This window comes from Tasmannia lanceolata, unplaced genomic scaffold, assembly GCF_043159265.1.
Source record: "Tasmannia lanceolata isolate RefF3 unplaced genomic scaffold, GAP_Taslan_0.1 ptg000020l, whole genome shotgun sequence".
NCBI classification, from domain to species: domain Eukaryota; kingdom Viridiplantae; phylum Streptophyta; class Magnoliopsida; order Canellales; family Winteraceae; genus Tasmannia; species Tasmannia lanceolata.
The window spans coordinates 10,027,022-10,040,559 of NW_027518697.1; the positions used below are offsets into that span (position 1 = coordinate 10,027,022).

At 36.0% G+C, this 13,538-nt stretch overlaps 1 protein-coding gene across 2 annotated transcripts; it reads right to left on the reverse strand.

Moving 5' to 3' along the window:
* Positions 1-2,742: 2,742 nt before the first annotated feature.
* Positions 2,743-13,538, reverse strand: LOC143854172 (purple acid phosphatase 2-like). Of its 2 annotated transcripts, none has more exons than XM_077364006.1 (8): positions 13,092-13,134; positions 11,848-12,048; positions 9,512-9,623; positions 7,049-7,275; positions 4,896-5,034; positions 4,581-4,801; positions 3,399-3,520; positions 2,743-3,261 (listed from the first exon to the last, which is right to left on the reverse strand). In XM_077364006.1, exons 2-8 carry the CDS (start codon positions 11,989-11,991, stop codon positions 3,063-3,065), a joined length of 1,164 nt encoding a protein of 387 aa, XP_077220121.1. In that variant the 5' UTR covers positions 11,992-12,048; positions 13,092-13,134; the 3' UTR covers positions 2,743-3,062. The 2 variants fall into 2 exon arrangements, with proteins under 2 accessions (XP_077220121.1, XP_077220120.1); XM_077364005.1 differs by lacking the exon at positions 13,092-13,134 and adding an exon at positions 13,169-13,538 and having other exon boundaries at positions 2,745-3,261.

The window sequence follows — 13,538 nt, forward strand, 5'->3', positions numbered from 1 at the left end:
TTTTTTTCTTTTTTTTTGAAAATGATGGCTTTATATATTAAAAGAGAGACGGAGATGGTTGGACTACAACATAGAAAAGAGTGAACATCACATAACATTACAAAAATATGGGGTCATGGCTGGAGAGAATCAAAGCGAGCTAGAGAGTCCTTGAAAACGCCTACTACCATCATTTTAATTCATTTTCTCAGTGAAAAAAACCATATTACTCCATCAAATCAAAATTGTGACAGATGATCATCTTCTTTCCAGGATATCCAGTAGCAAACTTTGGGAGCGTACGTGGCTACTCAGAATCTGTGGGCCAATGTCTCCGATAAACTCCATAGATGAGTGAGATGAGACTGAGATAGACTTTGCAGACTAACATCGATCATCAAGTATCACATGGATCGTGAAATCTACACCAACGTTTCTCAAGATAAGTTGATTAAGTTGAATGTTCTTTTGTTGGTGATAACATATGTAAACTAATAAGGTTGTTTGAAATTCATAAAAGACTATTAGTTATAACGGAATTGCTAGAGTACATCGCAAAAGGGTTTTCGCGGTTGGTTGGTCGCACATCCGACCAGCCACCTTGTTAATGAGGACAACAGCTTTTGTCTCCATTCACAAGGTGGCTGGTCTGACGTGCAACAGACCAACCGTTAAAAGCCTTTTTGCGGTGGAACTTAGCAAATCCCTAGTTATAATTTTGATTTATAATGTGGCTTTTCTTTTAAACCAACCAAAAGTACAAATGGTCTTTTCTTTTAGACAGAAAAGAAAAGAACAGCTGTATGGATCTGTGGTTGCAAGAGTGTATTATTATGGTTGTAAGCATGGTTTAAAATTTCGGTTTCGGTAACCTTTTCGGACCAAAATTTTGTAACACTTTTTTTTAATAAATAATGCCATTTAATCGAAATTTCGGAAATGGCGAAAAATGAAATTTCGGAAAATTTCGGTCGAAATTTAACACCATGGTTGTAACTTGTAAGTAGGAGAAAATCAAGGAGAATAAAATCAAATATTCTTATTTGTTAAGTCTTGATTAAGAAATCTTGATCCATTCTCTTCCAACTACTCCGTTACATGTGTTACATGTGTGTGTGTGTGTGTGAAACACTCATATATAGAGACCTTGCCGGAATTTTGAAATTTTGTCTTGTTTAATGTAAATACTTAAAATAATTTGGATCAGCACAACCTATTGTATTTCTGCCTCACATGTTGGATGATCAGGACCGTTGATTAACGAAGTACCATCAAGCGGCACCATTCAATAAAGGATTACAAAAATTAATAGTTTATGTCTTCACCATGGGGATGTCAAACCAAGGTTTATATTATCCTTGATAGACTTGTTATTTTCTGTTTACTTCGACCCTAATTTTTGGATAAAACCAAGATAATCTATTTGTACACATGTCCATTAATAAGACAAAATCTGAGCCTACGTGGCTGCTCTCTCATGCAACAGCCGCTCCGCGAAATGCCTTCCGCGATGGTCCCTAGCAAATCCCATAAATAAACCCATCCCACAAAAGTTTCCAAACTTTAACCTTACGAGAGATTATTAAAATGAACCAAGAGAATTAAACAATTGAATAATAAAACGAGTCATTTGGGCATTTGACCTACTCGAAAGAATATTTTTTATTTAAAAATTATTTGTAATTTTGTTACTATTCTTAGTAAGCTTCAAGGTCGAAGCTTTGGCTAATTGTTAGGGGTGCAACTCGGGTCGGGCGGGTCGGATTTTCCAAAACCCTACCCTACCCTACCCCGAGAATTATCTAGGGTCGGGTCGGGTTGTTTACAGGAAAAGCCGAGATTCACAAACCCGACCCTATCCAAGATTGTTTCTCGGGTCGGGTTGGGTTTTTATTTTTTAGCATAGGATAGTGTCTAATTTTAAAGATTGTTGAAAAAAAAATCTGCACATCAACAATCTCTAAATTTATTTGTATAAATTTAAGGACACTATATTTTCTCATAACATAATCACCTCAATGAAAACAATTATAGCAATATATTGGAAAATAATTTGCTATGTTATTCAAGAGATATTTAAGAAAGTCATAGTATACCCATATGAGTCGCGTCTGGTTTCGGGTATTTTTATATAAACCTGACCCATGTTATTTTCGGGTCGGGTTTGTTTCAGGTATTTTTTTTATAAACCCGGCTGGACCCAAGAACCATGATTTCTAAACCCAACCCATGTTATTTTCGGGTCGGGTTTTGTTTCAGGTATTTTTTTTATAAACCCGGCCGGACCCAAGACCCATGATTTCTAAACCCAACCCATGTTATTTTCGGGTCGGGTTACCCGACCCAAGTTGAATTGTGCACACAACAGAAGCTGCCACAAAATGCAATCTTTATGGAGGAAAAAAGACCAACATCAAAATAAACTATAATAGCAATGTAAGAAACAGCAGTAGATAATTAATATCAAAACTGATACAGAATTTATTATTGCTTTCTTGTATTTTTTTGCTTAATATAAATAAAATTTAAGGTGTCAAATTCCGGTTCATTATTTTAAAATAAAAAAGACATTATAAATTTAGGGAAATGATATCTGCACAACCATGTTTTAATAACTGCACTAAGTCAGCTTGCCTTTTCTTTTGTAATGGGCTTGCCAGAGCTTTTTGGAACATTAATAATCTTTGACAGCTGAGTTTGTACACTTAGAAAAACTGAGTTTGCGCAATTATTAAAGGGAAATGATATCACCACAACCCATCTTGTCTTTTAGTGTTTAAAGAGCTGCCATAAGGTTATTTCATTACCCAAAATGCTCTCACGAGCTAATTAAAGAAGAAAAAGACAGCTGGGTCAAGTATCAAAATAAGGTTGTGCTGATAACATTTCCCTTATTAAAACATGTTTGTGCTGATATCATTTCCCTAAATTTAATGGAGTTGCATATAATGATCATTTCAACCATAACACGTTTAACTACATCTATCTTCAGCACTGATCAGTTCCTTATTATGTTTACAATGATGTAAATATAGAAAGGAAGATGGATGTTTATTCCTAATAATCAGATGAAGTATTTGGTTTCATAATGTAGTCGTTGTGGAGTCATCGACAGGATCCCAGTATCGGTTGTGAAACCATTGAGAATCAGCAAATACTGCCTCCCCATCGTGGTTGCGATGCCAACTGTAGAAGGCATGAGTTCTGTTCTTAATTTCAAAGATAGCATGGCCAAAGCTCGGTTCCCTATAAGCTGAATATTTCGGCTGTGGCTCTGTAAATCTGTACATAGAAAACGAAACAACCAAACGAAATCCCATTCAAATTAATAGCTGAAAATAAGTAGATTAATAGACAGAGGTACAAAATTTAAGTGTAAAAATGTGTGTATCAGAAATCAGTTTATGGGCTAATCTTACTTGGTTGCTAATCCTTCGATATTTCCTCCATCGCCGATGGTGATGTATACAGGAGCAGATTGATCTCTTACTGGAGTGCAGTTCCGATTCACTATGTCGTATGCAATGTTTGAAATCCGTTCCTATGAGATTACAACTTTATGATATTAAATCACTGCACTGAGATAGGAAGAAAATGCAACGCTCGAAAGATAGTCCTTATCAAATGGGTGAGTTTTTTTCTGGATATCAAATGTAAACATGATCACTAGGAGTAATAAAAGTATACGAGATTGAAACTATCCAATAGTTGTTAAGAGGAAAGGAAATTCCATTAAATGCATCCAATGAGAATAGCAACAGCAGCACTAAGAGTAGTTCCTGTTGTGAAATACACAATCAATCATAGGTTATTTCCCTCGGACTATGTCAATATTCGGGTAAGTTCCATTAAACTTAGTGGTAGTAACTATGTTCATTGGGCTAAAAGCCAGTGGAGGTTTTTCTTATTGCCAAAGGAAAACTGATGTATCTTACTGAGGCGAAACATTTGTCTAATGCGTCTAATTTCTTTAATTTCGGTCAAAATCTATGATATGTGGGTACGGAGTTGAGTGCCGACAAGGACATGAGGTGCCCGGCATGAACTCCTAAAATTGTAGAAATGGAGACACGCCCGTACACTCACATACATATAAATTTACTGATTATCAATCACAATTTGCAAAAGGATAAATGCGTATTCATTTAAAAAACTAACAAATCACAAGGTATGGCAACTAAAGTGCAAGAGAATCCGATAATCAAATTGCAATGCATTCATCCACTATTCTAGTTCTCTCTTATTCTAGTTCTCTCTGGTCTCCAATATGCAAGGCAAGAGACACCAATAGGATCCAATGACTACAGTATTAGAAGGAGAGTTTGTTTAAATTTTGAAGTTTGAGATGAGAAAGGGTGGGGAGATATCAATAAATATTAATTAAAGAAGAATTAAAAATTTAATAAGATTCTAATAATATGAAAGTAAACTGCCAAAATCAGAACGTTAAAAAAAAAAAAAACTGCCAAAATCAGTGTAGTTCTATCTTAGGGTGCCCATAGGTGTATAACCCAATTGAATTTGGTTGACATCCAAAGCACCCTTGTGCTCAAGAAATATTAAATTAAACAAAACAGTAGAGGGAAAGCATGGGAACTTACAGATCGTTCATAAGCATGGACATGACCAGCAAATACAACATCGACCTTGTATTGCACGAACCATGACTCAAACATCACACGCATGGTTTCTCCTTCCATAAAGTGGTAGTTGTAGCTGTTATACCATGGTGAATGCAGAAGAACAATTAGCCATGGTGTCTCATTTCTGTCCACTTTGGGTAGCTCCTGCTCAAGCCATGTGTACTGAGGAGTGTATTTACCTGCAAATTAAAGAAAATAACTAGATGCAATTATGAAATATCAAGGAAAAATCAGTTAAGAATAAAAAGATTAATGGCCATGAACATGTCATACCATATGCTGAATATGAAGAGAGGACAATGATATACGCTGATGCTCGCTTGATGGAGTACCAGAATGGAGCGGTACTACCGGATGCTCTATAAGGTACATGATATCGGTGCATATACGGCTTAAAAGGCACAAATTCACCCTGTAATAGAAGTTACCATTGTTAGCTAATTCAAAGCTTCCAAGAACTGGTCAAGTAGCATGAGATTATGTTGGACAAGATTATCATGTAGATAATGGGAAGTTTTCCAGAGAAATCTGCAAATGCTGCAAAGAATGAAAAAGACAAGCCAGCAAAGTGAGCTCGACAATAGTAGAGGCCATGGATTTTGAGCAGGAAGTGGTGGGTTTTGCCATATTGAGGTGACAAAATCTCATATTCAGGACCAGTTCCAAAGATAAAAAAAGATGATCTGACCATCATCCGATATTTGATCATTGAAGGAAACCAAAGGAAACAATTTTATTTTTTTAATGTGAATGTAGTGTATGTCGTTAGGGTGCCTAGTTTGATGTTTCTGGTGATGACAATGTTGCAAATGATGAGACTTTAGATTTCTACAAGAAGAATGACTTGAGAGGAGTCTATAGGGCATCATGCACCCCAATAACTTATGTTAGATTGTCTTTGCAAATAACAAAATTTAATCAAGGAGCATAGTTTAAAACTTCGACCGAAACTGACACAAAATGATTGAAATATTTCAGTTTCCATCCCCATCAAAACACATCGACCAAAACCTTACAGGAGTTGAGGTGCACAAGAAACTTTTCTCTTTGGGTAGATCTTTCTCCATGAAGGTGATGTCCTTTGAAATGTGCATAGCTCCCACAATGGAGCCAATTGCCCGTATGATGTCTCAAGGGAGACATGGGCTCGATTCAATTTCTTCAAGATGACATCGGGGTGGTTGGATGACGCCATTGGCAAGACTTGTATAGATATTTGGGCTTGGGTCCTTTTCAGTAAACATCCTCGTTATCCTCTTCCAATGCTTATTGGCAACTAACCAGCTCTTCTGCTCTTGCGATTGTGGTTGGATTCTCAAAACTGAGTTGTGCGGGTCCCTAATGGAATTGATAAACCTCGGGATCTTCAAACACGGAGGTAGATTGATTTAGAATTTAAGCATATGCCCAGAAAGACACATTCAACCGCACAAGTATCCAATTTATATAGACTTGGATCTAAGAAGTAAACAAAGCAGACACATCCAAAAACAATAGGAGGGGGAGAGAGGGATTGTCTAAAAATAGAATAGAATAAGGAGACTTCTCATGCAAGTTGGAGGATGGAATTCAATTGATCAACAAGCAGTTAGTACAATGTCTCTCCAATAAAATTGGAGAGGATGAAATTAGAGTTTGGAGGTTAGACATGAGATCTAAGATGCAACTACTCTGTTAGCAGAGGAGGAAATAAGTCTAAGGTCTTAGATTTAGATCTGATAGTGAAAGAGAGAGCCCAAAGAGAAGACAGTGGAGAATAGAGAGAATAAAGTTTATCTAAGGCCTTAGATCTGACAATGGAAGGGAGGGCCTAAAACGTAAGAATGGAGAATAGAGAATAGAGAATTAGGGTTTCAAATTGATGAACATGCCTCTTGAATCTTGTTCACAATCAATCATGCTCTAATACTAGGTTAATATTTTAGCAATCAACCCACATCCAATAAGTCAGGATGGAGAAGATGTAGGGAGGAAGAGAGTTAAAAGAAGAAGAAAGAAAAGAGAGATATTTTGTGGAGGTTGAAATTTAAGCCCACAACTCACATTCTATATGTTTGTGAAGTTTTCCTAATTATATAGAGGGCCATTTAGGACCATAAAAATGATGGGCCCCATTTTATTAATGTAAAAAACATAAAAGAAACAAAATTGAACCAAAATGTAAACATAAATCAACCTAAACTAAATCTATTAACACAATATGGAGATAATATTTCAGCCATTAACAGTGAAGTATCAACTTGATTGAACGAGTACAGGACAAATAAATAAATGAACTAATAATATGGTGTAATATAATAAGGAAAATGACCATTTCATACATTTCAAAAAAATAATAAGGAAAATCTACGTAAACCTTACGATTGAGATGAGAATTGATTATTATCTAGTGGTTTAATTAGAGCAGTAATAGGTATGGTGCTTACAATTTCAGGAGCAAAATCAATTTCATGATTCCCTGCAGTCCATATCCAAGGTTGATAGGCAGCACTCCTCTCAACGAACCTGCCCCATGTATCCCACTTGACATTGTCATGAAATGGGTAATCATCTGCATAAGAAAGATCTCCAACAAACAACACTGTTTGTCCCTTCGGGTTTGACATGTAATGAGTAAGTGTGCTATTTGAATCATAAGTCTGACCAAGATCCCCTGCACAAAATCCAATATTGTGAAAATCCACATTAAAGTAGGCACGCACACCCACGCACGCGCACACACACACACACACATACATTCTTTCCATAATATGTGTGCATTTTCATATACTTCTACCACCGAAATATGTGACCTAAACTGACATGTATATTTCCTTGGTAACCAACATGCATACTGAAACTGACATTTAAAACCTTAGCTTCGAAAGTTACTTAAATAAATAAATTTTTAATATGAAAGGCAATGGATAGTCAACGTCAATAACAATAGATTTCGGTTTAATAAATGCATCAAGGTGGTCTTACCGATATCGATCGTGAAAGAGCTAATTACAATTTATGCACTCCTAATGATATCCGCTCTCAAAATATTATCAGCGCTCCAAATTTTATTCCCAGATGAAAATGGAATTTTCCGACATCAAACTCAGGTTGTGTCCCTAATACTCGAGATAAAACAGTCTCGTGCCTTGCCTATGACACCATTTGAAGATAAAGTCGTCTGAACTGCTGATTCTAGTGGAGATTATAGATTTAGAAGCACTTGGCAAGCCATAAGAATTGATCATCCAGATATTAATTGATGTACATTAATCTGGTTTAGAGTCCATAATCCTTGGCATTCTTTGAAGCCTTGGCGACCAGCACTTGTGAAAATACATATCAATTATTGCCTTTCCGCAAGCTCAGTAAAGATATATTGATCATTTCTTCTCCCATTGGTCATACTCAGCTTTGATATGGAAATGTAATTTAGTAAAATTCAAGAAGAAAGTGAGAATTTTCAAGTCTCTTTCTCTTCTAAAGTTCTTATGGACTAGCTTCCCCAACATTTTACAGGAGATGGAAAATCACTATGGCTTTGAAGCTTTCATTTAGTGGTACTATTACTGCATATGGATTGAGAGTAACTCAAGAATCTTTTTTCGACAAGAAAGAATGGAAACCAACAGGTTTATCTCAACTTATAATGGAGGAAACAATGAAAAAAATCTTCCACAACATAGTCTTTCTCAGTCTCATCATTGAAAATGTAAGGCAAAACCTCTCTTTCCACAATATTAAGGAAATAGACAACTTGAAAACTCAGAAAGTAAATTTCAAATTTGGGGTACACTCACTGCCAAACTATCAAAACCCGATTCTAGTAGTTGGAGCCCCAGGAAATAAATGAAATGAAAATAAATGCCACTTCATCTCTCACGCACGATGATAGCTTTTCTAGAAGTTTCTGAGGGGCCACTCAAGGCTATAGACACATGTCGATCAACAGAGAACTCTAAGATCCATCTAAGGCACTATAAAAGGAGCTGATCATTAATCAGATGAAGAGAAAGAGCCTCTTGATGGATGGTTAAAGATTAGTTGCAACGGGATCAGCAAGGTTCATCGTGACAACCTAGAGATAGGAGGATGGTTGGCTTTCAATACATTGTCTTCAATCCTAAAGGAGTTGCAATTAGGCGTATGCTATCTCAAAAAGAGAAGATGAAGCATTTTATGCAAAAGTAAACTAAATATAGTGTAGCTTAAAAGTTGTGGCTAACATTGGATTTTCCACAACTGTAATCTTGGCCTACATCAGGCCTGATCTTTTTGTTTTCCTGGTGGTCATTCTATCTCTGATTTTGTTTTTGTGGTGTTTTTGGTCTTTCAACAATGCATTATGTATGAATTAGGACTTTTTGTTTGTTTTTAATATTATACATGTTCGAAAAAGGGATGGATTTTCCTAAGTTTGAGATGAGGAAAACTCCTTGCTATCATTTGGCTAAGAAAAGCCTCTTGCATTCAGTGAATTTTGTATTTGTTTAGGGAGATGGTGTCAATTCCATTAGTCTTTTCCGACTGTTTGTCCTCTCACATCGCAGGACTCATAGTTTAGCTAATTTTGGTGTTACTTATTCAGGTAATGAATCTTGACAATCTGCTTATTTAGTAATTTTCATACTTCTTTCTGTATCTTTGGTCCTTCTATTCTATTTTCATTTATGCTCTTTTTCCTTCTAGTATAGTTGCGTTTAAAAAATAATGGTTCTTTTTGTAAGGCATTGTGTATTAGAAAGAAAAAGATTCACATTAAATCAGAGCGGTTTTTCCTGATAGGGTGTTCGATTTGAAGTAAATCAAATGTTTGCTTGAAATCTTTTTCAATCAATTCATGCAAGATAACCATATGCACATATTCTTAAAAGATTGTAAAAAAAAAAGCATTTTATGACAAAAAATACCTATAACACCGAAGGTATACGGAACATCCGGACCGATCCTTGGAGGAGTCCTAAACCAAAACTGTCGTGTTGTACTCCCAATCCCAACCTCATAGAAGTATTTGGTGTCAAACTGCAAAGATGACAAACATACATTACTTCGAACATATTATTACTCAAACATTGAATCAACATCACCAAATTCAAGCAATTTGGAAAAAAAAAACTAATGAAAACATGGAAATGAAAAGGAAAATTCCTTGTCACATCTTGTAACTTAATTTTTAAATTTTTCTGAAGTTTATGTGATTTGAAAAACTTAAATCTGGAATTTTGAATCTTCACATGAATGATCATGAATATTCAAAACAATAAGGCCACGTTTGGACACCAGGAAGATTTAGATTTGGATTTAGTTGATATTTTGAACTAGATCAGATCCTTAGATTTCCAAATCAGCTACAACAGTGCAAAAAATTCCTATTTTCAAATCTTTTCTGCGAGACATTATTTGGAAATCAATATTTGTGGCAACTTCCATTGCCATCGCTGCTCCTTGATGTTGCTCCGGCAGCAACGAGACATCCCTCCCTCCCTCACTCTCCCTCCCTCCCTCTCTCTCTCTTAAAACATTATCATGAAGATGATTGATGTGTTTTGTATCCAAAACTCAAATCCAAATCAAAATACAAATGCATGAGGTATCCAAACGGGCCCTAAAGGAATTAGAGATTTACCTCACTTAAGCAATTCATGTGCATTGCTTCCTAGGATTCAATCCTAGAAGTCTCTCTTCCTCCTTGTGCAAGGTGAGCTCTACAAATTCTTCAAGATGATGGCCCTTGAAATTTTTGTTCCCTCTAGCTTTTATAGCTGTGGGGTTTCAAGAGAGCAATTGGAGTGGTATCTGAATGGGTCCTCTAGCTTCAGTTGTAGGTTATATTTATAACTTTTCAGTTGTTAGCTTATTGGGAAACACACTCCCTACATACTCTTTCAAATTAAATAATCATTAATGGGAAACACACTCCCTACATACTCTTTTAAATTAAATAATTATTAAATGATTATTACTTTAAAACTTCTACAATTACATTAATGTCCATCAACACAATGTAATTAACCTCTAAAGTTTAAAAATTACGATTGAGCCCGAAATTACAAGAATACTGCCCCCACCATACAAATATTACATGTGGGACATCTCACACGGATAAAACTCATTGTATAACCATGAGCCATGAAAATTCCATATACATCCCTCGATTGGACGTCATTGTTTTGTAATATCAGAGTTACATAGGTGACACACAGGATTACGTGAACCCCTAAGGTCTAGGGATTACCTGATCCTGTAAAAATACAGGTACACACCCCCCAAAACTATGGCCAAATTCCACTTCTAACCCTGTGGTTTCGAAGTAACCAAAGACACCCCCTAAACTATCTGTGGGTTTCTTTAACGTGAAGGAGTGGATGGAGAGGAGGAAATGACTATAATGCCCTCGTCTTCCGCAACTAAAAATTAGGGTTCTCATAGCTGAGAACTGAAAATTAGGGTTTGATTCAAACCCTTGTTTATTTATCAGCACAAACCCTCGATATAATGGTTTTATTTGTCTTCATTCACATCATTATCATCTTTGCACAGAAATCCTAACATTTTAGATCTTTTTTTTTGTTTTTATCAGTGTTTTTTTCTTGAAATGTGGGGTTTGATGTAGCCATGGAGTGGGGTTTCATTGTCTGTGGTGATGGCAATGGCGGTGGCCGGAGATGGCGATGGTGGCGGTGGGAAATGGCGTAACCCTAATCCTTCTGCAAATGGCTTAAAACCAGTGACGAGGGTATTCCTGTCCTCAAAATATTAACCATGGTTAGTTTTAGTCATTCCGTCAGGTTAAACTAACGGACCGTCCAGCGGAGGGGGTCTACTTAAAAGTGTCAGAAAGTTGAGGGGGGTGTCTTTGGTACTTTTGATACCATGGGGTTAGAAGTGGAATTTGGCCATACTTGAGGGGGTGTATCTGTATTTTTCCCTTCTTCAATCACAAGCATGATGTCTCTACAATGTTACATAAGGGATTTTACGGCAATATCATTACAGCATTATAATAACATAACCATAAACAATCGTGATATTACAACCCACAAAATAAATTATCATTTATTCAAATAAAATATCGAAATAAAAACGGCTTTAGACGGCATAGACGGCATAGAACACTAACACTTATAAGCAGCAAGATATAGAAATTCAAAGGCAATTCTTGCAAGTAATGAGACCTAAACATCAGGTTGGGCAGTCATGTAAATGCTTAGACGCAGAAACCAATATCAAAAGAGGGTACATATACCTTCAAATTCTTGATGGTGCAGTGATGAATGTAGCCTGAAGTATAGTTGTAGTATTTATAGGAAGTGACAATGCCTTGAGCAGAGAACTTGCGCTTGTTTTCTGCAGTCCCATACAGCACTGTACGGTTACCGGGTTCATCCATGGTGACCCAAGAGACGATTACTCCCTTCCCTACATGGTCTCCTTGAGTTATATGAACCTTAAAAATGAAACCACCATGAGACCACAGATTCAATCCCCCAAAACAATCAATCAGCAAATTTACATGTTGAGCACATTGAAGAAAAACAATTTCCTTTGTTTTTTTAAGAAATTTTGAGACCGCACGATCAGGGATTTGGATCTAGAAAACTTAAATTTCAGCAGGAATGATACCCAAATTTTTTAGAGGTTTGAAGAAGTGATTTTTTTTTAAAGGTTTGAAGAAGCATACATGATACAACAGGGCACAAAAAATCAAACGCTAGAAATCAATGGGAAAGCTGGGTATTTGAGGCATGAGACATCTAGGCCAAATAAATCATGAAAACGCAAAATGGGAAGTTGGGTATTATCAAACTTCTTTTTTTTTTTTTGAACTGGGTTTTGGAAGCTCTTGCTATTTTGAAAGAGGATTTAGTATTCTACCATGTTCTCAGTTAAAAGAGAACTTGGGTATCATAAAAAATAGCAGTATATTTACAGGACTTAAATTTCAGCAGGAAATATATCCAATTAGTTTTAAAGGTTCAGAGAATCATACAACAGAGCCCAATAAATCAAGTACTATAAATCAATAGGAAAGCTGGGTATTAGAGGCATGATACATTTGGACCAAATAAATCATGAAAAGGTAAAATGGTAGTTGGGTATCATCAAACATAATAGTATGCTCTACAAATATAGAAAGAAAAACCAAGTTTGTTTATCTTTGAGAAATGGAAAGAGAAGAATGTGTGATTCGCAGTCATTGAACAGAGATCAAGTACTAGAAATAAATAGGAAAGATGGGTATTTGATGCATGATACATCTGTGCCAAATAAATCATGAAAAGGCAAAATGGGGAGTTGGGCATCATCAAACATAATAGTATATTCTTTAACTATAAAAAGAAAAGCAAGTTCTTTCATCCATGATAAATGGAAAGAGACGAATTTGTAACCTAGAAATCAATAGGAAAGCTGTGTGTTTGAGGCATGATACAACTGTGCAAAATAAATCATGAAAAATTATAATGGGGAGTTGGGTATCATCAAACATACTGAAACATTGTACAAGTATAGAAAGAAAAGCAAAGTTGTTTTATCTATGAGAAATGCAAGGAGAAGAATTGTGCAACCTGCTGAGGTGCATTGTAGCCTGAGGGCACATGAAAAACATCACTGTCAAAAGGCATATCAACAGTTTTCTCAACTTTCCTAACATAACTACTTGTGATTCCTCCATTGCACATTACAACTCCTAGCAAGATTAAGCCTAGAACAAATAAACACCCACCCATTGTCTTTCCCTTCAAAAACAACCTCTCTCTTCGCCCTCTCTTTGTTCTCACCTTTGAAAATGAAAACCCACTTATAAAACTAGATTTCCCCCTTGAAATAGGGGAATATCCACTTCTCGGATACGGCATATTTAAGATGACTGATCAGTTTGAAAGATCAGAAGAAATCCAGTTTTTTTTTCTTTTTTTTTTTAATAGTGTAAGAAGA